The sequence below is a fragment of the Carcharodon carcharias genome, chromosome 10, assembly GCF_017639515.1.
Source record: "Carcharodon carcharias isolate sCarCar2 chromosome 10, sCarCar2.pri, whole genome shotgun sequence".
NCBI classification, from domain to species: domain Eukaryota; kingdom Metazoa; phylum Chordata; class Chondrichthyes; order Lamniformes; family Lamnidae; genus Carcharodon; species Carcharodon carcharias.
In genome coordinates this window covers 128,398,250-128,419,524 of record NC_054476.1, presented here as the reverse complement: position 1 = coordinate 128,419,524, position 21,275 = coordinate 128,398,250, and the positions used below count along the sequence as shown (strand labels likewise).

At 42.8% G+C, this 21,275-nt stretch overlaps 1 protein-coding gene across 2 annotated transcripts in view; it reads left to right on the top strand.

The window, feature by feature from the left end:
• LOC121283381 (BICD family-like cargo adapter 1) overlaps positions 1-21,275 on the top strand; it is a 41,987-nt gene that overhangs the window by 7,738 nt on the left and 12,974 nt on the right. For both annotated transcript variants that reach the window (XM_041197899.1, XM_041197898.1), the window contains exons 3-4: positions 14,433-14,549; positions 20,623-20,769. In XM_041197899.1, the coding sequence (XP_041053833.1) occupies positions 14,433-14,549; positions 20,623-20,769 (264 nt within the window). The remainder of the gene's footprint in view (positions 1-14,432; positions 14,550-20,622; positions 20,770-21,275) is intronic.

Genomic DNA, 21,275 nt, shown 5'->3' with positions numbered 1-21,275 from the left:
CTTTAGTTTGGCATCCGTTTTTTCTGAAGCCTCTGTGAAACACCTTGGGACATTTGACTACATTAAAAGCATTATATAATTGCAAATTTTTGTTTTTGCCCTTATATATTGTACTTCAAGTAACTTGACTAGAACATTATCTGCTGTATTGCCCCACTTTGAGACTTATTGATGAACAGCATGTAGGTCAGTGTCATTTGCTTTTCGGTGCCAATGAAAATAACCTGTCTCTCTTCAATTTAAACAGCCCCACTTGTCCTCAAGTGGTGTCATTTATGCAGACATAGAAAAAATATCTTAATCAATGTGTTTGATCTTATGTTCTAACTGTCCACAGCAAGAGGGAGTGGTCTTGTTCTAATGACAGACTGTAACTAATTGTTCTCTGCTGGCTCCAGGACACTCTGTGCATATTTCAAGGGACAGATAGAGGTTTACCTAGTAAGCTAAAGGAGAAGACATATGGGCTGCACATGCAGAAAAGGGTAACTGCTTCCTGTTGCTTTCACGTCCAGCTTGATCCTAAACTGTCTAAATGGGTGCAATCGTGCATGCTGGAGTAACAGGAACATAAGGAAATGAGTTTTAATTAAGTGCATTCCAGTGGAGATTCCATCATTAACTCCCATTAGGGAATGGACACTTTGAAGTGAATCATTTTGCTCTCATGCTGGCATTTTCCTGGCAGCCCTGTCTGGCCAACCAGTCTCTCACGAGTTTCTGTGTTGGCTTCACTCATGAGTTATTATTGACGTCAAGTTTACTGTGCGTGAGTTGCACAATATGTTATTGTGTTGGAAAAATCTTCTGTAACGTCATGGTGTTAAATGCTTTTTGGCCTTGATTAATTCTGTGAACGTCATCACACAAAGCTGCTAACATTGCATTCCCCCACCCAATGCTGTAATGTAAACTGTCCCCAGGCAAGACTCTGACCTTTTTTTTATTATGTAAGTTTAAAATAGTGCAGGTGTGGCTGCTGGGGGAGTTTTGTGTGTTCCTTTTCTAATCTTGCATTTGAACAATGAAGGACAGGTACCCATCAGTGGTAGCAGGTGTAGCAGATTGCCTAATTCTCACACAAACTGCTGTATAATTCAGAATATTTTATTTAAATTTAGTTTACAATTTAGGGGAAATGTACCATTTCTTGTACTCTCTTCCACTACCTTCATTTATGCCTGAATTTAAATCTCAATTAATCCCCTTCTGTAGAATATGAACAAGTGGGCAGTGGAACAGCAAAAGGCACAGATAGCTGAGTGATTCAAAACACAAGGTATTTAGAAGCAGTGTGTTGGAACAATGGTGTAGTAGGGTGCAGGGATATAAATGAGGTTGCACCACCATATAGTGCCAGACTTACCACAGCCCATTGAAGAAGGACCATCTGTATACGGTCCCAGAATTATCAGAGCCCAGTGAATGAGGGTCCACAATCATATAATTACCCTCTTGCATTCACACTCACCTCTTTAACTTACTGTGGTAATCTGATATGTAATATAACTTTAAGAAGAATGTTATAATGGAAGATCATATGATGTTAGTATCCAGTAGCAGAGTTAGCTCAGGCTACCTCTGTAGTCAGTAGTCTATGGTTGGAGTCTGTAATGTAGAGACAGGGTTTGAGTTGAAAGCACACAAGTGTAGCTGTTGAGTTCCTTTGTAAATAAATAGAATGTGTTCTACCTAAGAACTGCCTGCTGATCTACTCTGTCTATGATACCAACTTGGCCATCCCAAAATAAGCGTGCAACCAGGATCCGTAAGTCCAACCAAACTAGTGACTAGGATCCAACAAACTGGTAACTAGCAAAAAGCAAGAAAAAGCTAGGAAGGACGAGAAAAAAATCAATAAAAAGTGAGGAAAAAGGGAAGATACAGTAAGCTGGCTTCAAGAATAAAACAAATTAACAAAGGAAAACAGGAGAAACAAAATCAGACCATACCTCACACGGTAATCGTAAGTAGCATTTCCGTCCTAATCGTTGAAGCAATCCCCTCAAAGCATGCCACAATTTGGAAGAATTGATCCTTTCAATCCAGCCGCAGATGATTGGTCTCATTATATTGAACGCTTTGTGTTCTTTTTCTATGCAAATGACACTGGGCAGGGGGGAGAAGAGTGATCTCTTATTCATGTGTGGGAGTGTCTTACAATGGATTGATTCGAAGTTTGACAGCACCCAGTGCCCCAATTCGAAAAGTTTTGATGACTTAGTGAACCTTGTGAAGAGTCATTACCAGGCAAAGACCTTCGGTAACGATGCAACGCTTCAAATTTAACTTAAGAAACAGAGCTCCGGGGGTCACAATTGCTTGTTCTGTGGCAACTCCGAAATAGTTAATAGAACATTGCGAGTTTGGTACATCTATAAATAATATGCTTAGAGATCGTTTGGTGTGCAGTGTAAATGAAGATACGATTCAGAAGAGATTACTGTCCGAAACAAATTTGGATTTTAAGAAAGCACTAGAGATAGCACTGGCAATGGAAACCACAGTAAGGGATTCGAAAACCACACAGGGAGTGCAAAATGGCACTGCCCTCTACATTGGGCAGGAAGCCCCAGCCAAAAAGGACGTGAAAATGCAAGGCTCTGCTGAGAAGCAAGAAGCAGCCACCGCTAGCAAACTAATAAAAAGAAATGACTTAGCAGGGAAAACATGGAATAATAGTAACACAGGTGGAAGCAGACAACCTTGTAATGAATGGAAGTTTAAAAAATCTAATGTTTTTACTGTCATCAAAATGAACACCTAATGGGACAGTGCAAGGATTAAATCAGGCAGACTTTCAAACATAAGAAAATATTCTATGAAATCCACAACATTGAAGAGCCTGAAGTAACAGGTTCTGATATTTGTCCATTGTATAATTTGAAGGTGGGAAGAACAGAACCAATCTACGTAACAGTGAGAGTGAACGATAGACCTATTAGAATGGAGGTAGACACAGGAGCTTCCACTACGTTAATTGGTAAACATACTTTCAAATATTTTCATTGTGGGGAACGTAAATTAAATTTGGAAGAAACAAATGCCAAATTGAAATCTTACAAGGGAGAAGACATCAAAGTCAAAGGCATAAGCAAGGTTACTGTACAGGGTGGAAGTCAATCAGTAAAACTACCCTTGATGGTGGTAGCAGGTGAGGGGCCAAGCCTCCTTGGATGAAACTGACTAAAGGAGATTAAGTTAGAATGGGTTGAAATTTTCCAGCTGAGATCCAGCGGGCTACCAGAGCTACTACAAAAATACGCCTCAGTCTTCAAGGACGAATTTGGGAAGATCCAGGGGCTGCAAGCCCCCCACCCAATTCACGTGGATCTAGAGGCAACCCACCCAACGCCCCCCACCCCACCGATTCATGAAGGCAAGACCAGTACCTAATACACTGCGGGAAAAAGTCGACACTGAACTGGACAGATTAGAGAAACTGGGCATTATACAACCTGCGCAGTTCTCAGAATCGGCAATGCCAATAGTCCCTGCCCTTAAACCCGACCAAAGCATTCGAGTTTGTGGAGACTACAAATTGACAGTTAATGAAGTGGCTAAGCTGGACAGACGCCTTATACCAAAAATCAAAGACCTGTATACTAAGCTGGCAGGCAGAACCGCCTACACGAAGCTTGATATGAGTTATGCTTATCAACAATTAGAATTGGAGAAGGCACCCTGGAAATTTGTCACAGTTGTTACACACAAACGGTTGTACCAATATACCCATTTGCCTTTTGGTGTCTCTTCAGCTTTTGCCATATTCCAGAGAACAATGGAAAGTTTACTGCAGGGACTGCCCCACGTTGTAATTTATTTAGGTGATGTTCTGGTGACAGGGCTCATTGAAAAGGAGCATTTGGTTAACTTAGAAGAAGTTTTAAAATGTTTCATGCAAGCTGGAGTGCATTTAAAAAAAGAAAAGTTCACGTACCAAGCAAGGGGAGTAATCTATTTTGGTCACTGGGTGGATTCACAGGGCCTCCACCCGGTTGAGGAAAAAGTAGGAGCCATTAGAGAGGCACCAGTGGCAAAGAACATCTCAGAACTCAGATCATTCTGGGGATGATCAATTATCAAGAGTGCCTCTTACCTAATTTGTCGGCAGATCTGGAACCCCTCTATTACCTACTCAAGAAAAACTAACATTGATCTTGGCAAACACCACAGATAGAAGCTTTCATAAAGATGAAACAATTGTTTCAATCATCCACCCTATTAGCACATTTTGACCAGAGAAAAGAGTTGGTGTTGACATGTGACGCATCTCCTTACGGAGTGGAGCAGTGCTCTCCTATCGAATGGACGATGGGTCGGAATGGCCTATAGGATATCTATCAAGAACGCTCAACATAGCAGAAAAGGGATACACACCGAGAGAAAAAGAAGACCTGTCAATCATCTTTGGTGTCAAGAAATTTCACCAGTACATACACGGCCGTCATTTTCCTATTGTTTCGGACCACAAGCCATTACTAGGATTATTCAGCATATACAAGGCTATACCACCCATAGCCTCAGCAAGAATACAAAGATGGGCATTGATCCTGGCAGTGTATGAGTATACTTTCATCCGTAGGCCTGGAAATCAAATTGCAAACATCGATGCACTTAGTCGTTGGCCCTTACAAGAAAATGATGAGGATGTTCCAGTCCCTCAAGAACTTGTTTTATTATTGAACTTCTTAGATTCATCACCGATATGTACTAGACGGATCAGAGACTGAACAAGTCAAGACCCAATCTTATCCAAAGTACATGAACAAGTTCTTCATGGTTGGTCACAAAAGCAGGAATCTGATGAAATGAAACCATATATTCAAAGAAGATATAAAATAACCAGCCAGGCTGGCATCTTATTGTGGGGAGCATGAGCAATTGTTCCTCCAAAAGGATGAAAACCATTGAAAAAAAACAAAAAAACTGCGGATGCTGGAAATCCAAAACAAAAACAGAATTACCTGGAAAAACTCAGCAGGTCTGGCAGCATCAAGATGAAAACCATTGTTGGTTGAACTACATAGTGCACGTCCAGGAACATCCCGAATGAAGACCATAGCACGCAATTACCTATGGTGGCCTGGGATGGATGGAGAAATAGAGAGCTTAGTGAAGAGTTGTATGCAGTGTCAGCGAGTGCAAAAGTTACCATCAACAGCTCCATTGCACCTTTGGGAGCGGCCAGGAAGACCATGGGTGCAATTACACATTGACTATGTGGGACCTTTTATGGGAACAATGATTTTACCTATTGTTAAAGCCCACTCAAAGTGGATAGGCATATATGAAGTAAAGTCACCAACATCTTCTGCTACAACTGACAAGCTACGTCAAAGTTTCACCATCAAGAGACTACCAGAAGTGGTTGTATTAGATAATGGCACGGCATTTATGAATGCTGAGTTTCAATGGTTCATCCGCCTCAATAGTGTCATTCATGTAAAAATTTCACCATACCACTCTTCCTCAAATGGACTGGCCGAAAGAACAGTTCAAATATTCAAGGCTGGCATGAAGAAATTAACTGGAGATTCCATAGCAACCAAGCTAGCACGCTTTCTTTTACATTATAGGACTACCCCACACGACAAGAGGTGTCACACCTGCGGAATTGTCAATGAAACACCTTCTCAGGACAAGATCGAGCTTAATAATGTCAAATTTAGGGGAGAAGGTGGAAAGGAGTCAGGGAAGTCAGAAAACTAGACATGACTGGCATAGTTGTGACAGGAAGTCTACCGTAGGAGAGACGGCGTAGGTGAAGAATTCTGCAGAAGGACCGGAGTGGTAATCGGGCGAAATAAACGCAATGACTGGACCTTTTTCTTACTACATGAAAGTGGAAGACTGGGTTTTATGGGGACATGTGGATCATATCAAGAGGAGAGAAACAAAGTACCAAGAAATGATACCACCAGTGTTCACAGCTCAGTGTTCACAACTGAGTCAGATATGATTAAAGAACTCAACTGAGTACAGATGTGTCTGAAGGGTCGGCTGTAACTGCAAGAGTTGAGGAAACGGTGCCCACCAAGGAACCTGATGTTCAGACAACACCAGAAAAGGAGGATCCTGACGAAGCGTCTGAAGCTGTAGAACTGAGATGTTTTACACACACAAGGAAACCCCAGAAAGACTGAACTTGTAAATTACTTATCTTTGTAAATAATTTGATATTTTGAGATAAATTGTAATTGTAACTGTAAAATGTATTTTTGAGTAAAGGGAGAGATGTGGTAATCTAATGTGTAATATACCTTTAAGAAGAATGTTATTATAGAAGATCACGTGGGGCAAAACCTTTAGCTCATCAGTCGGGCCTGTGCCTAACTTGCTTGAGCTTAAAATGACGCGTGTTGACGTTGGGCAAGCATTCTGATTTCAACGTGCAGTCGCGCAATATTTTGGTTAGCGGACACGCGCAGGATTCAGCAGCATGCCCACCAATAATTAAAAGGCCTGTTAAGGCTATTAAAGTATCAATTGACTGACAGTTTTTACTGCCTATCCAACTTTACGGTTGGTGGGCAGGCAAAAAGGCCAAGCGGCCTTTGCACTTCTTAGGAAACTTCTTCCAGGAGCAGGATGAGGCTTCCTGAAGCAAATAAAATTAAAATTAAAATCTTAAAATTTAATTAATAGCATGTCCCTGTTCATGTGACAGAGACACATAGAGTCATAGAGGTCTACAGCACAGAAAAAGGCCCTTTGGCCCATCGAGTCTGAGCCATTCAAACAAGCACCTAACTATTCTAATCCCATTTTCCAGCATTAGGCCCATAGCCTTGTATGCCATGGCATCGCAAGTGCACATCCAAATACTTCTTAAATGTTCTAAGGGTTTCTGCCTCTACCACCCTTTCAGGCAGTGAGTTCCAGATTCCCACCACCCTCTGGGTGAAAAACTTCCCCATATCCACTCTAACGTGAGGGGACATGTTTTATAACACTTCTAATTTCTTTTTTTTTTAAACGCTTCATCTCCCTGAGGCAGATCTGTGCCTTAGGGAGATTCTGAAGCACGCACTCGCATACATGCGCGAAGCTCGGTCTCGCCCACCCTTCACCCTCCAGCCCCCGCCCGCACAGACAGCACTGAGCACTGCCGCTCACGATTCACACTGAATGGACCTTAATTGGCTCGCTGGTGTAAAATTGCCTCCCAGCCTCGATCGCGGATGGCAGCCGACTTCCCGACTGCCCCCACCGAGCCCACCCAACAAGGGCAAGATTCTGCCCATGATCTCAGTGTCCAATAACAGAGTTAGCATGGGCTACCTCAGTAGTCAGTAGGCTATGGTAGGAGTCTGTAATATAGGGTTTGAGTTGAAAGCACACAAGTATAGCTGTTGAGTTCCTTTGTAAATAAATAGAATGTGTTCTACCTAAGAACTGTCTGCTGATCTATTCTGTCTGTGGTACCAACTCGGCCATCCCAAAATAAGCATGTAACCAGGATCCATAAATCCAACCAAACTAGTGACTAGGATCCACAACTTTCTAGTGGTGCAAATACCACGGCTTCAAGTATCCTTCTTGTAAGTAACTCAGAAGCTGAATCCAAAATAGTAGCTAAAGCTGCATCCATTTTGCCAATGTCAAGTTATGCCTCAGTGTCCTTCCAATCGTATTCGAATATGCTCAGACTTAAAATGGCTATAAATGGGCTTAAATCAGCATAAACAATTGGGGCTTAAGGAAACACTGAATACATTCCAGTATATTTCTTCCTTGAGGTTTAAGATTAAAGTTTTCAACTCACTTCACAACCTACAGTACCCAGTATGTGTTGTACCTGCTGTACCCTGTATGTGAAGTAATATCAGAAATGGGCCCAGGGTGTGTTTGACAGAAACTACTGGAAATAAGGCATCTTGAAACTTATAAATGCTTACTAATTATTTACAAGTATGTACAGGGGCAGATAAGCATGAGATTCCTTCCAGAGGCATCTCCAACTGGGTTCCAGAGGCAAGTGATCTGACATCAATGATGATGTATATTAGCTATTAGCATAATAGCTATTAACCCATTATACTACATCTCCTCATTTCCTCCCAAGTCTTTCATTCTACTCATGAACATTAACTATTTACACATCCTGCCTCCCACACCCCACCATAGTGTCTAGCGCCTTTGGCATCAATCTTCATCTGTTCTCGGCCCTCTTAAAGAGTGTAGGGTGCATGTTCTCCATTTTCTTCCTGGAATACATTTGAATCAGCAGACAGAGATTCCTGTTTCTAGTGTACAATATAAAGGTGATGAACAGACGTTCTGTTTCTTCTTCTTCTTTGCGGTCATGCTGCTGGCTGCCCTCTTTTGAAGGAATGAGACTTGGTTAGCTTTTGCTGAGGGTTGTACAGCTGTAGTGGGTCTGCAATCTCCTGATCCAGCAATTTCGTTGTTTGCCGAAAGTAGTTGTTGCTTAAGTTCATTTAATGATTCATGCACTCTGAATGAAGTTACCTTTGAGAATTACACCGATAGGCAAACATAAGAATGAAGGAAAGTGGAGTCACTGATCCTTCTGTCAATACTGTGGGGTTTTGTCTTTCAGCTTGTGGTTGTTTGGCCTGTGTACACTGTGCATTCACATCAGTGTGGGTTTAGTGTTCGCTAGGGATTGGCATTTCAAGAGCTCCAGCAGTGCAGACAACATCTGGATAGAGCTAGGTGGCACCTCGGGTTCTCTAATTGTACCGTATCTTACTGGGTCAGGTTGTTGTTCTACTAGATTCAGAGAAGTTACACTTCCTTGTACTTTAGGCGTGTGTGAGATCTGTAACTAGGATTTCAGCAGCTTCAATCACTTCCTCTTCAGTCTTGACATCAGTGTTTGGGGAGTCAGCTTTTTGTTCTGTTCTTCTCTCAACTGGCCATTATCAGAGCCTCTGTTCCTGGTTTCTCTTGATGAAAGTCAGTGCCTGCGCTAGGTTGTTCTATGTCATCAGTGTCTTTACTAGAATAGTCAGGTGGATTGGCATCCTGGTCAAATTCATTAGTTATGTTCTGGTCACACTCATTAGTGGTACCTTGGTTATCATCCTCATCCACTCGCTCTTCAAAAAGTAGTGCAAGGTCCAGAATTTCTTCCTCTGGCTGGTAGCTGTGGTCAATGGTGGTCTGGTTGTCTTCTTCCTCTAACTGCTCCTCAAGGAGTAACACAAGTTCCAAGAATGTCTTCCTGTAGCTGCAGATGTGGTGCTTTTCCTATGGAGACTAGTTTGAACTGTTCTGAGTCGACTTTGGTTTCTACTGCATCTGATGCATAAAGAAGTTGCAAAGCCACACAAGTTTCTCTGCTTAATAAAAAGCAATCTTAGTTATGAATAATGTAGAGTGTCGCTAAGTTCTCTTTCATTACGTTGAAGTGTGGCAGTCATCTGCCCTTGCACCTCGAGTGGAGTGCCTCCTGGACCATGCAGTCAGGTCATAGAAAGTTGGAGAAACACAAGATTCAGCCACTATACCAGATCAGAAAGAATGGACACTTCTGCATCCATGTCCAATTTAAAGTTGATTTTGCGGCCATTGACTATGATGTTTGCACTCCAAAAGGTTCCCTTAGATTTTGCTACTTCACCCAAGAAAGGTGCTTCATGTTCCTCTGTTTCTTCTATCTCCTGGATACTGCTTGATCTGATTGGTTTCCTTTTTGAGTAGGAGGCTTTTGGTTGCGACATGCTGCTTTAATGGCCCTGCCTCTGGCAGGAATGGCACTCTGCATATATGGCGGAATAATCTTCATGCCTATCGGGTTTTTTTGGCACCACAATGGGAGTATTGGATAATGATGGTGACTGCCCTCTCTTTGTTCTGGGTCTGCTTTTTTGTTTGTATGCTGGTACCTCTATTACTCACAAACTGGACTGAGTCATTTTTCTGACTCCACAAAGGTTCTTCATCATCCCAGATTAAAACTTGGTTTCGCTTTTGAAGCTCAACCATTGAACTGCCTTGGAGAATACTAGCTTTTCCCTGCATGCAGAAAATTGAACAAGACTCAGTCTATGATAATGTTCTTCCGAGGACTGAAAGGCAAATCGAAGGCCTTAGTAACCTCTTCATAGGTTGCTGTGTCCTCATTAACACCCTCTCTTACCAGGATATCATCTCTGCTTCTGCCAATAGAATAGGGAAGTGCGCTGACCTGCTCTTTATCAGGCTCTGTGCTAACCCTGAAGTGGTCCTATTCCTACTGAATCTGTAATGCCAATTTTTCCAGTGTGTTGCTTGGTCGGGGCCTTCCACATAGTCAAAGAAGTCAGGTAGAGGTAGGATTTTTTCCACTATTGTCTGTTACTTTAATTTACTGTCTTGGAAGTCTGATGGTAATTTTCTTTTTGATTCCTTGCCACAATCATTCCCTCACTGTTTCATGCTCGATGGCTTTTCTTTTACCGCCACTGACAGTTTCGTCGGGCATCCTTGGAGATAGGTTACATAACTACTGCCACCATGGAGTAATATCAGAAATGGGCCCTGGACTGTGTTTGACAGGATCTACTGGAAACAAGGCATTCAGAAACTTCCAAATGTTTATTAACTGGTTACAACTATGTACAGGGAGGGCTAAGCATGTGGCCCCTTCTAGAAACAGCTTTCTCTAAGTTCCAGAGACATGTGATCTGACATCACTGATGATGAATATTAGCTATTAGCTTAACTATTATCCTTTTATATCACAATGTGTGCAGTTTTCAGCGTGTGCAGTACCTACCATACCCAGTATGTGCTGTACCTATTATACTGTATCCAGTATGTGCTGTACCTACTATACCCAATGTGTGCCGTACTCAGTGTGTGCTGTATCTACTGTACCCAGTATGTGCTGAACCTACTGTACCCAGACTGCTGTACTCAGTGGGTGCTGTACCTACTGTGCCCAGTGTGTGCTATACCTACTGTATCCAGTGTATGCTATATCTTTTGTACTGTGCCCAGTGTGTGCTATACCTGTTGTACTGTACCCAGTGTGTGCTGTACCTGTTGTACTGCACCCAGTGTGAGCTGTACCTGCTGTTTTGTACTCAGTGTGTACTGTATCTGCTTACCCAGCATGCTGCTCTATATGGAAAATCAGCTTCTGCTTACTTTGCTGTTTCATCTCAGCACCTTTGAACCCCTCTCTAGCTGTGTGTCTGCAGTCCTCTGGTCCCACAATTTTAATATTTGATGGTGTAGTTGAGGTTTCCTGTGCTGCACACCCTTGTATGACATAAGAAAGTATGACAGTGATGGTGAGCGAACGCTGCCAAACTTTGTTAATTAACTTGACTGAACAAATGCCTCATCGTCAGACCGCTCCTGAGTGCTTTGTTTTCCTGAGAATTGACTCTGAGCTTTCAAAGCTTTCACAGTTGATTGCTTTAGGCTCAAGTGGTTGAATCAGGCATCAGGCAGTGGTAATAGTCCTGTTGACAGGTCACAATGCCGCTGATGTCTCTGAATATCAAGTCAGTCTGTTTAATATAAGGACCGGACATGTTCCTTTCTGTTTGGTGCATTCCTGTTGAATTTTTAGGGAGCTTGAACCATCTTGCAGTAAAAATAACAAGTGTATTTTGTACACCACAAATCCCTCTAAGGAGGAGAGAGACTTGTATTGATATAGTGTTTTAGTACATCTCAGATGATTGTTATTTACAGTGCGATTAGTGCTGTTATTTAGGGAAGCAGAACAAGTATTGTGAGGGCCTCCCACCCCCCAATAAGAAATTAGATTAATTCCAGTTAATCTATAGTTTCTGGTGATGGTTAAGGATAACAAGCGAATTTGCTGCTTTTCAATAGTGCATGGGATTTCTTTTACAGGCATCTGAACAAGTAGGTAGGACATTGATCTTATGCCTTGTCCAAAAAAAGAGTGTATAATTCCCTCAGTACTGCACTGACTTGTCAGGCTAGGTTATCTACGCTAGTTCTGAAATGGGGTTTCAAGCCTCAACCTTTTGACTCGATGAGAGTGTTAGTAACTGTGCAAAGCTGATACCCTTAAGTAAACCCGAGTATTCCTAAAGTAATTCTGCCTGGAAGATTAGATCGTCTAAACTTACACGGAAGGCTCCCATTTGGAAGGATTTGACCAACCTATCAAATTTCGAGTTTGTGACACACAAAATACCCCAGAGCAACATTAATAGGCATTTATTGACAATCTCATCTGCAGGAGACATAGGATGGCTTAAACAGGAAATGGGAAAATACCACAATGGTCCAATAGGATGTTGAAATTTAGTCAAAGGACAGGGAATTTATTCTGTATTCAAGCATGCTACATCTGGTCTGAGAGTGTTCAGTACCAAAACAGGTTGACAGAAAGATTGATTAATTCCCCTGCAAAACATCCTTCAACTTAGTAAGCACAAAATTCACAATAGGAGCAGATAACTGTAGACGTGTAGAGTAGAGGCAGGTACCTGCAGAGATTGGTGTAGGCTTAGGTACCTTGTAGAGGTGTGGTGTAGGGACAGGTACCTGTTGAGGTGTAATATAGAGGCAGGTACCTGTAGAGGTGTGAAAAAGTGTGAGTACCTTGTGGAGGTGTGGTAGGGGCAATTACCTGTTGAGGTGTGATGTACAAGCAAGTATCCGTAGAGGTGTGGTGTAGGGGCAGGTACCGAGAGAGGTGTGGTATGGGGCAGGTTCTTGTAGAGGTGTGAAATGGGGCCAGATACCTGTAGAGGTATGATACAGGGCCAAGTACCTTGTGGAGGTGTTGTGTGGGGATAGGTACCCGTAGGGGTGCGGTGTAGGAGCAGATACCTGTCGAGGTGTGGTGTGGGTGTAGAGGTGTGATGTTTGCAAAAGTGTAGTGTAGGGGCAGGCACTTGTAGAGATGTGATGTTGGGGCAGATACATGAGTGACATGGTGTTGAGTTAGGTATTTATAAAGTGTGGTGTAGGGGCAGGTACCTGTAGGTGAATACTATGTAAATATAAGCACAGCGTATGACCCTTTGAATGCATATTGGCTGCAGATATAAAAGTGCTGGTTGGGTCTCAATGACAGAAAAGCCACATGATGAAGGAATATTACAGAACAGGTTAGACTGGAAACTACTGAAGAAATTGGAAGTTACTTCCTTTCTTGGTATCGATCTTCCTGGGTAGGTTTAGGCTCAGCCAGCTTTAAGTCCACTCAGCTCATCTCTCCATCAGAGGCCGTCCGCACAAAAACACACAAGTTTTTCCTTCCTGCTCTTCTGAAACCTCCCCCTTTGTTCTGCTCAATTCAGGACACACTGTCCTGGTGATAACATAGAGTATGTTTGATCTAGGAAGCTGGTTATGTTGGGTGCTGTTGTTTTCTGTAATGGGATACACGCAGAGAGACAACAATAACATGAGCCCAACAGAAATCTTTGTGGTGAGTCATGAAATGGAGATACTGCCTGGAGAGATAAAAGTACAGGCTGGGACTTTGTACAGATGCTGAGAAAACATTACACAGCAGGATAGGAACCGAATACATTCATAGCTATGGTGTTGTTTCCTTTTTGGCCACTGTATCATTCCCTGTTTGATTACTGTATCTGTTCGCTGTTTGATCACTGTGTCTTCCCCTGTTTGATCACTGTGTCAGTTCCCTGTTTGATCACTGTGTCTATTCCCTGTTTAATCACTGTGTCCTCCCCTGTTTGATCATTGTATCTTTCCCTGTTTAGTCACTCTGTCTATTCCCTGTTTGATCATTGTATCTTTCCCTGTTTAGTCACTCTGTCTATTCCCTGTTTGCTGACTGTTTCCATTCCCTATTTTGTTACTGTTTCTTTTTGTTTTCCAAAAATCTCTTTCTATTGAATGTGCTGATTCATGCTGAGTTATGGTTCCGCTTATGCTAAGAACATCTCTAAGGACTTCATCCATCAGGGGTGCCTTAACATTAAGTATAGGCAGGCCAGGGTGCACAGCTGACACTGGCCTAGTCCTTATCTGACACAACCAAAACTACTCTTCTTGATCAATGCCATTTACTTATGATTCAGCATTCTGGGTGATTTTTAAAACGTGCTTGCCCAGGAGTACTGAGGTTAGTTGAAGCCCTTCCATTGTTACCCCAACCGAAATCAGTTAACTCAGCACAGGTCAGGAATTGGACCTATGATCTTCACCCTGCTTGACTCAATGTTAAACAAGACAGTGCCTTTACACACCAGTCATTGGACAACTCTACTCTATTATCTTAAGTAGATTTTAACATTGTTTATTGATAAATGCAGACATAAAAGAGTGTACAGTGGGGAACATGAGCTAAGAGCACATACCCAAGGCTATGGATGTAATGAACAACAGGCATTTAAATTTCTCGTTTAAAGAAATTTTGCATGCAAATGAAACTGTGCTGGTTTTGAGAATCGTATAGGAAGCAATGGATGTGATAGACAGACACACCTCAGTAACTAATTTACCTCTTTATCCAGGCAGTGAATGTGGAGCAGACCCTTACCCACCAGATCCATACATTGAGGGACAGGTTTATGGGAAAGGAATTCCTGTTGAATGAGAATGCAACACAGGCACAGAGCCTCCATACTGAGGTGGGTATGAAACTAGAGTCTGAGCCTGTACCACAGGTGGGCACAGAGCCTGTAACCCTGGCAAGTGCAGAGCCTGTAGTCCAGGTGGTTACAGAACCTATGTGGTGAGGCTGAAACAGTTCTTGCAGCTATTTGAGGTTATAGATTGCTCACTTGATTGAGCAACCTGAGGGGCTGCAATGTCATGCCCCACAGTGCTTAAGTACTTAATCTGTTGAAAACTAAGCATTCTTGAGTACTTCTGATGTACTCTGCTAATTCATGTTTCGTGGCACAGAACACTTTCCCTGTGTGCACTCTAATGTTCTTCCTGCTAGTAGATTAATTTGCTAATTCATTTACAGCTTCTACTCTCAGTCTCTTTTTGATCTTGCACCCCATCCCCACTGCCTTAACATCCAGAGGCACAGGTGGATGCTGAGATAAATAGGTGCCAACATCCCACTATGTTCTTATGTAAACCTATGTAATGAGTGCCAGGCTATTCCTTAGAAGGAGACATTGCAACTGAGCTCAATCCTTTCTTCACCCGACATCCATTGTCTCAGAGCAGGAGCCATTGGAGCACAATAAAGAGCAAGAGAAGCAAACTTGGCTGATTTGTCCCTATCCTAACACAGGGGCATTGAGGCCAACCTTTACCACTGTCTCCATGGAGATCAGCTGATTCAACACAGACCAGGAACTAAGCCTAACATCTTCCTGGTCTATACATGAGTTTCATGGGGATATAGACGGGCTGGTCAGATGGGCTGATCAGTGGCAAATGGAATTTAATCTGGATAGTGTGAGGTGATACACTTGGGCAGGACAAACAAGGCACAGGAATACACAATGAGTGGTAGGACCGTGGGAAGTACCAAGGATCAGAGGGACCTTGGTGTGCATGTCCTCCGGTCCCTTAAGGTATCAGGACAGTTAGATAAGGTGGTTAAGAAGGCATATGGGATACTTGCCTTTATTAGCTGAGGCTTAGAATATAAGAGCAAGGAAGTTATGCTGGAACTGTATAAAACGCTGGTTAAGCCAAAGCTAGAGTATTGTGTGCAGTTCTGGAATCTGCATTATAGGAAGGATGTGATTGTACTAGAGAGAGTGCAAAGGAGATTTACCAGGATGTTGCCTGGACTGGAGAGTTTTCATTATGAGGGGAGATTGTATAGACTGGGGTTATTTTCCTTGGAGCAGAGGAGATTGAGGGGGGACATGATTGAGGTGTATAAAATTATGAGGGGCATAGATAGGGTAGACAGGAAGGAACTTTTCCCCTTGGTGGAGGGATCAATAACCAGGGGGCATAGATTTAAGGTGAGGGGCAGGAGGTTTAGAGGGAATGTGGGGAAGAATTTTTTCACCCAGAGGGTTATGGGAATCTGAAACTCACTGTCTGAAAGGGTGTTAGAGGCAGAAACCCTCATAACATTTAAGAAGTATTTGGATGTGCACTTGCGATGCCATGGCATACAAGGCTATGGGCCTCGTGCTGGAAAATGGGATTAGAATAGTTAGGTACTTGTTTGACCGATGCAGACTTGATGGGCCAAAGGGCCGTTTTCTGTGCTGTAGAGCTCCATGACTCTATTAAGGGGTAATTTGATAGAAGAGTTTGGAATTATGCAAGGATGGGACAAAATAGAGAGAAACAAATGGGGCTGAGTTTTACCCTGAGGAACATGTGTGTTTGGAGCAGGAGGAAGGTTAAATGCTGGAAAATGTACAACGCATCAGGAAGCTGACCCCAACCTGCTGACTTTCACATTTAGTTGCAGTATGTTAGGCTGCGAGTGAACAAACCCCTCAGGAGAGACATGTTGTCAATTTCAATGTGTTAATTCCTCAATTATGATTGTCACCACAACCCTCAAGTTTTTTGACTCAGGTTCCTAGCAGGGCTCTGGTGGAGACATTGGGACCTCGCAATCGGCCACCCATAAATGCACAAGACAACTGATTGATGGCTTGTTTGCCAGGGCAGGTAATTAACTTTTCTACCAAAGAAACCGTTCAGAGTGAGTGTTTGCTCGAACTGCAGCTCCATCTGTCTTGCCGCAGGGGCAGAGTGTCACTAATGCATGCATGTGACAATGAAGATCACCCAGAGTGCTCCTCAACCAGAAGGACCTCCAGTCCATCAGCACGCAGCTGGTGTCCAACCACAAAAAGATCATTTGTGTAGGTATGCAATTTAACTGTAAATCCATGGGTTTCCTGGAACTTACCAGTGAAAGCAACATGAGAACACAGCAGCCATTGATGGGCTGAGACATGACAGAAAAATATTCTATTAAATACTGACACCTCATAGCTGCTTTCTTGCCTACTTGTTTGAAAGGGTTTGTTTACTTTTGCTGATAGGTATTTTCCACAACTTTGGAAGTTTTTACATTGGACCTCCACTTTGGGTCTCTGATCTATCAGATCAGCATGGCTGCCACTTTTGCTATTTTACTTTGGGGCTCAGGTGTGGACAGAGGTGGCCAACACATCAACAGGAGCAGGAGCAGCAGGAAGAGCACCCAAAGGAACACCAGCCGGAACAGCAACAGCCTGCAGCTCCACAGCAGAGAGGGATGAGCAAAGGAATGCAGCTCTCAGGAAGTTTTATCCACAACGCAGACTTCTTCAGCCTATCAGTATCTCAGGACACTCAGTGTTTTCTATCAGGTGCTGGAAGACATTTGCAGCCTGCTGTATCAAAATCTGCTGCCTAGTGAATCCATATGGCTGTACTTCACCAGTGGCTGTCAAAGTCACCACAACCCTCAAGTTTTTTGACTCAGATTCCTACCAGGGCTCTGGTGGAGACATTGGGACCTCGCAATCGGCGACTCATAAATGCACAAGACAACTGATTGATGCCTTGTTTGCCAGGGCAGGAAATTAAGCCAACTTTTCTACCAAAGAAACCGTTCAGAGTGAATGTTTGCTCGAACTGCAGCTCCAGCTATCTTGCCGCAGGGGCAGAGTGTCACCGATGCATGCATGTGACAATGAAGGCACCCACAGATCACCCAGAGCGCTCCTCAACCAGAAGGGCCTCCAGTCCATCAGCACACAGCTGGTGTCCAACCACAAAAAGATCATTTGTGTAGGTATGCACAAGATTCCCAGGCAACCCCCATGATGCTTTCATTTTCCACCATTCCACTCTTCTTAACCTCTTCACACCTTGAAGCATACTTACTGGCTGGCTGTTTGGAGACAAGGGATACCCACTCACAAAATTGCTGATGACACTCCTGAGGAGCCAAACTGCTGAAGCACAGGAGCAGTACAATGATACATAGAGCCAGATGTGTCATTGAGCAAGCAGTTGGCATGCTGAAGATGCTGATCTGGTGCCTGGACAGATCTGGAGGCATGCTTAAGTATGCAGCAGCCAGGATCTCAAGAATGGTCATGGTGTGCTGTCCTCTGCCCAACATTGCAGAGCAGCAAAGTTTGGACCTGAAGCAGGAACAAGAAGCAGAGCACAGAAACTCTGTAGATGATTCCGTGGAGGAGGAAGCTGAATGTGATGTGGCCAAAGTATCAGCAGCGCACATTGCTGCCCAGGATACCCTCGTTATTATGAACTTCACTTAGATCCCTCCAGTCCACCCATCTGACAGCCGCATGCAAAAGCCACTTTATCCCATGTCCCCAACACACAGAATCCTGCAAACAGCCAAGCCTCACTTTCAGAGTCGCTAATTGCTCGGCATCAGTTCAAGTCTTACTATTCATCACAGGTGAAAAGGCCACTTACAGTTACCAGAAAGGGGCAAGATGAGAAAGTGTTGAAAGAATTCATATTTATATGGCTCAAAAAAACCCAGAAACTTAACAATCTAACATTCTGCAGCACACCCATTTGCACATCCATGTAGAAACCTTTACTCTTCCACCTCCCAGCACTTTTACATGGTGGGACTCCTATGGCTTCAGCAGACAAACTGTTCAAATCCCCTACTCTAGCTGGCACTGACCCTGGATGGCAGGCACACACCAGTGACGTCTGTGGCAGGAGAAACCATGCGTGCACTGAAGGAAGCAGCACGAGCCAGGTGTGCATTTGCAACTGCTCCTGCACCTGATTGATCAGCATTAGAGTTATAGTGTTTAAGAATAGGTTACACAAAATGGTTGGATGGAAGGGTAAGAAAGAAATATGGGAACAGGGTGAGCTCATGAGATTAGTGCACCAAAATGTACTGGTTGTACTGATTGGCCTGTTTCTGTGTTGATGTTCCTATGGAATTCCATGCTCTGCACTGATGGTGTGGTCCATTTACTTATCAAGCCTTGCAGAAAGTGAGGGACTCAGGTTTTTTAACTCTATAAAATATTCACATCAACATTTCCTGTTGCACTTTATCATTCTCTCTCTGGCACCAAAAACTTCATCTGTTGGACTTTAATAATCTACATGCTGAAGCGTTAAAAGTTTCAGATACACCAAAGAAAGAACTTGCATTTGCATAGCACCTTTCACATGCTCAGCATGTCCCATCCAATTAAACACTTTTTGAAGCATGCTCACTTGTTTTGCAAACAAACGTGAATTTGCACCCAGAAAGATCATACAGGCAGCAATGAGATGAATGATATATAGTAATATAGGTTAAGGGATGAATGTTGACCTAGCCACTGGGAGAACCTCCTGCTCTTCTTTGGATAACTGCTGTCAGATCTTTAAAATCTACCTGAACAAGAAGACAGACACTCAGTTTGAAGACTTATCCAAAAGATGCCTCCTCTGACAATGTAGCAGTCGCTGAATACTTCTCAGCATTGTCAGCCTAGAAACACTTACCCTATTACTTAAGCTTTCCCTGATAATATTTTAATACTCTTGTATATTTAATAGACTATCTGTTCCAAAAGATTACTCCTTAATACTGAGAAACCCAGCTACCCAAAGATTCAAGGTATAGGAATGATGATGTACTCACAAGAAATAGCATTCTAAGCATAATGCTGATTACAAATTGAGAATCCTTTTTTTAAAATTGTAATCCAGAATTTTTTAAGTTATGAAAAAGTTCAGAACGTTTACCTGTGATGCCAGCTGTGACTCAATGGGTAGAACTCTTGCCCCTGGGTTAGAAGGTTTTGGGCTTCACCCCTGCTCCAGTAATTATCTCCACAAAATCTATGCTAACACTTCAGTGCAGCACTAAGTGGGTACTGCACTGTTGGAGGGGCTATCTTTGTGATGAGGTGTTTAACTGAGGTCCTGTTTGCCCTCTCATGTGGATGTAAAAGATCCCACAGCACTGTTTTGAGCAAGGGAGTTCTCTCTGGTGTCCTGGCCAATATTTATCACTCCACCAACATCATATTGCTGTTTGTAGATTTTTTCTGTTTGCAATTGGCTGCTGTGTTTTCTACAAAAGTACTTCATTGCTTATAAACACTTTGCGACTTTCTGAGGCAGTAAAAGATGCTATCTAAATGTGAGTCTTTCTTTTATGTGGAGTAATAGGATTGAGTTATGGCGAACTGTTGGCAATATGAAATTGTAGAACACGAAGAGCTCAGGGAGCAGTAAAAACTCAGCAGTCAGCAGTTCCTTGGTCACTAGCTTTACTGAGGAGGTCTATGGTGCAGTGGGTAGTGCCCCTGCCTCTGAGCCAGAAGGTCTAGGTTCAAGTCACACTCCAGGACTTGATAACCACAGGAGGTGCATTTGCAATGTGGCTAAGCAGGTTGATCGTCAGCCTGTAAATCCTTCAAATATATTTATGGCAGGTGGAGTGGGAATCTCCTGGCCAGCCATGCTTGAAGCAGAATGGTGCCCCTTAACCTATAGCCTCTGGTGACAGGCTAGTGACCCATTCCAGGAAAAATTAGCTATGATAACAGATGTAAGCACATGCTTTGTTGGTCCCATGCAACACTAGGTGTGGAAAGAGAAATAAAATAATTTTTACTGAAAGTGCTGGAAATGCAGACCAGAGGAAATTTTCATTAACACATTTATGATTTTGCTACACACATTGACCAGGATTTATTGAGCATTATCTTAAGGAGGCTCTTTTAAGGTGGCATATTTGGAGTGTTGATGAATTTCTTCACTGTCTCTTGACAGATAGCTCTGTTGTCTGAGCAGAAACATAATCTGGAACAACAAACAGCCATAGTGCAGAAGGAGAACTTGGCACTGAAGAGCAGCATTGATGCAATGCAAGAAAAGTTCTCTCAGCTGCAGCAAAAGAACACTGAGCAACTACTGCAGGTGAGATCCATGAGATAGACTTCTGGAGTCGGTACAGGATTACAGCAGAACAGTGACTGGACTAGTAATAATGATCCAGGGACAAAAGTTCAAACCCCAATACAGCAGCTGGGATATTTAAATTCAATTAATTAAACAAAATCTGATGAAAAAGCTAGTATCAATAATGATGACCATGAGCCTACTGGACTGTCATAAAAACACATCTGGTACATTAATATCTATCCTACAATATGACATCAGACCCACAGAAATGTTGATGACTTTTAATTGCCCTCAGAAAAATGGCCTAGCAAGCCATCCAGTTGTGTTCAAGGAAGTGGCTCACCACCACACCCTCAAGGGCAGTTAGGGATTGGCAATAAAAATGTTGGCCTTGACAGTAATGCCCACATCCCATGAATGAATAAAAGCAAAGTATATGGAACTGCAAGAAAGTGTTTGGAGTAAATATATAGATTAAAGGACAGGTTCAATCAATAACAACAACTTATATTTATACAGCG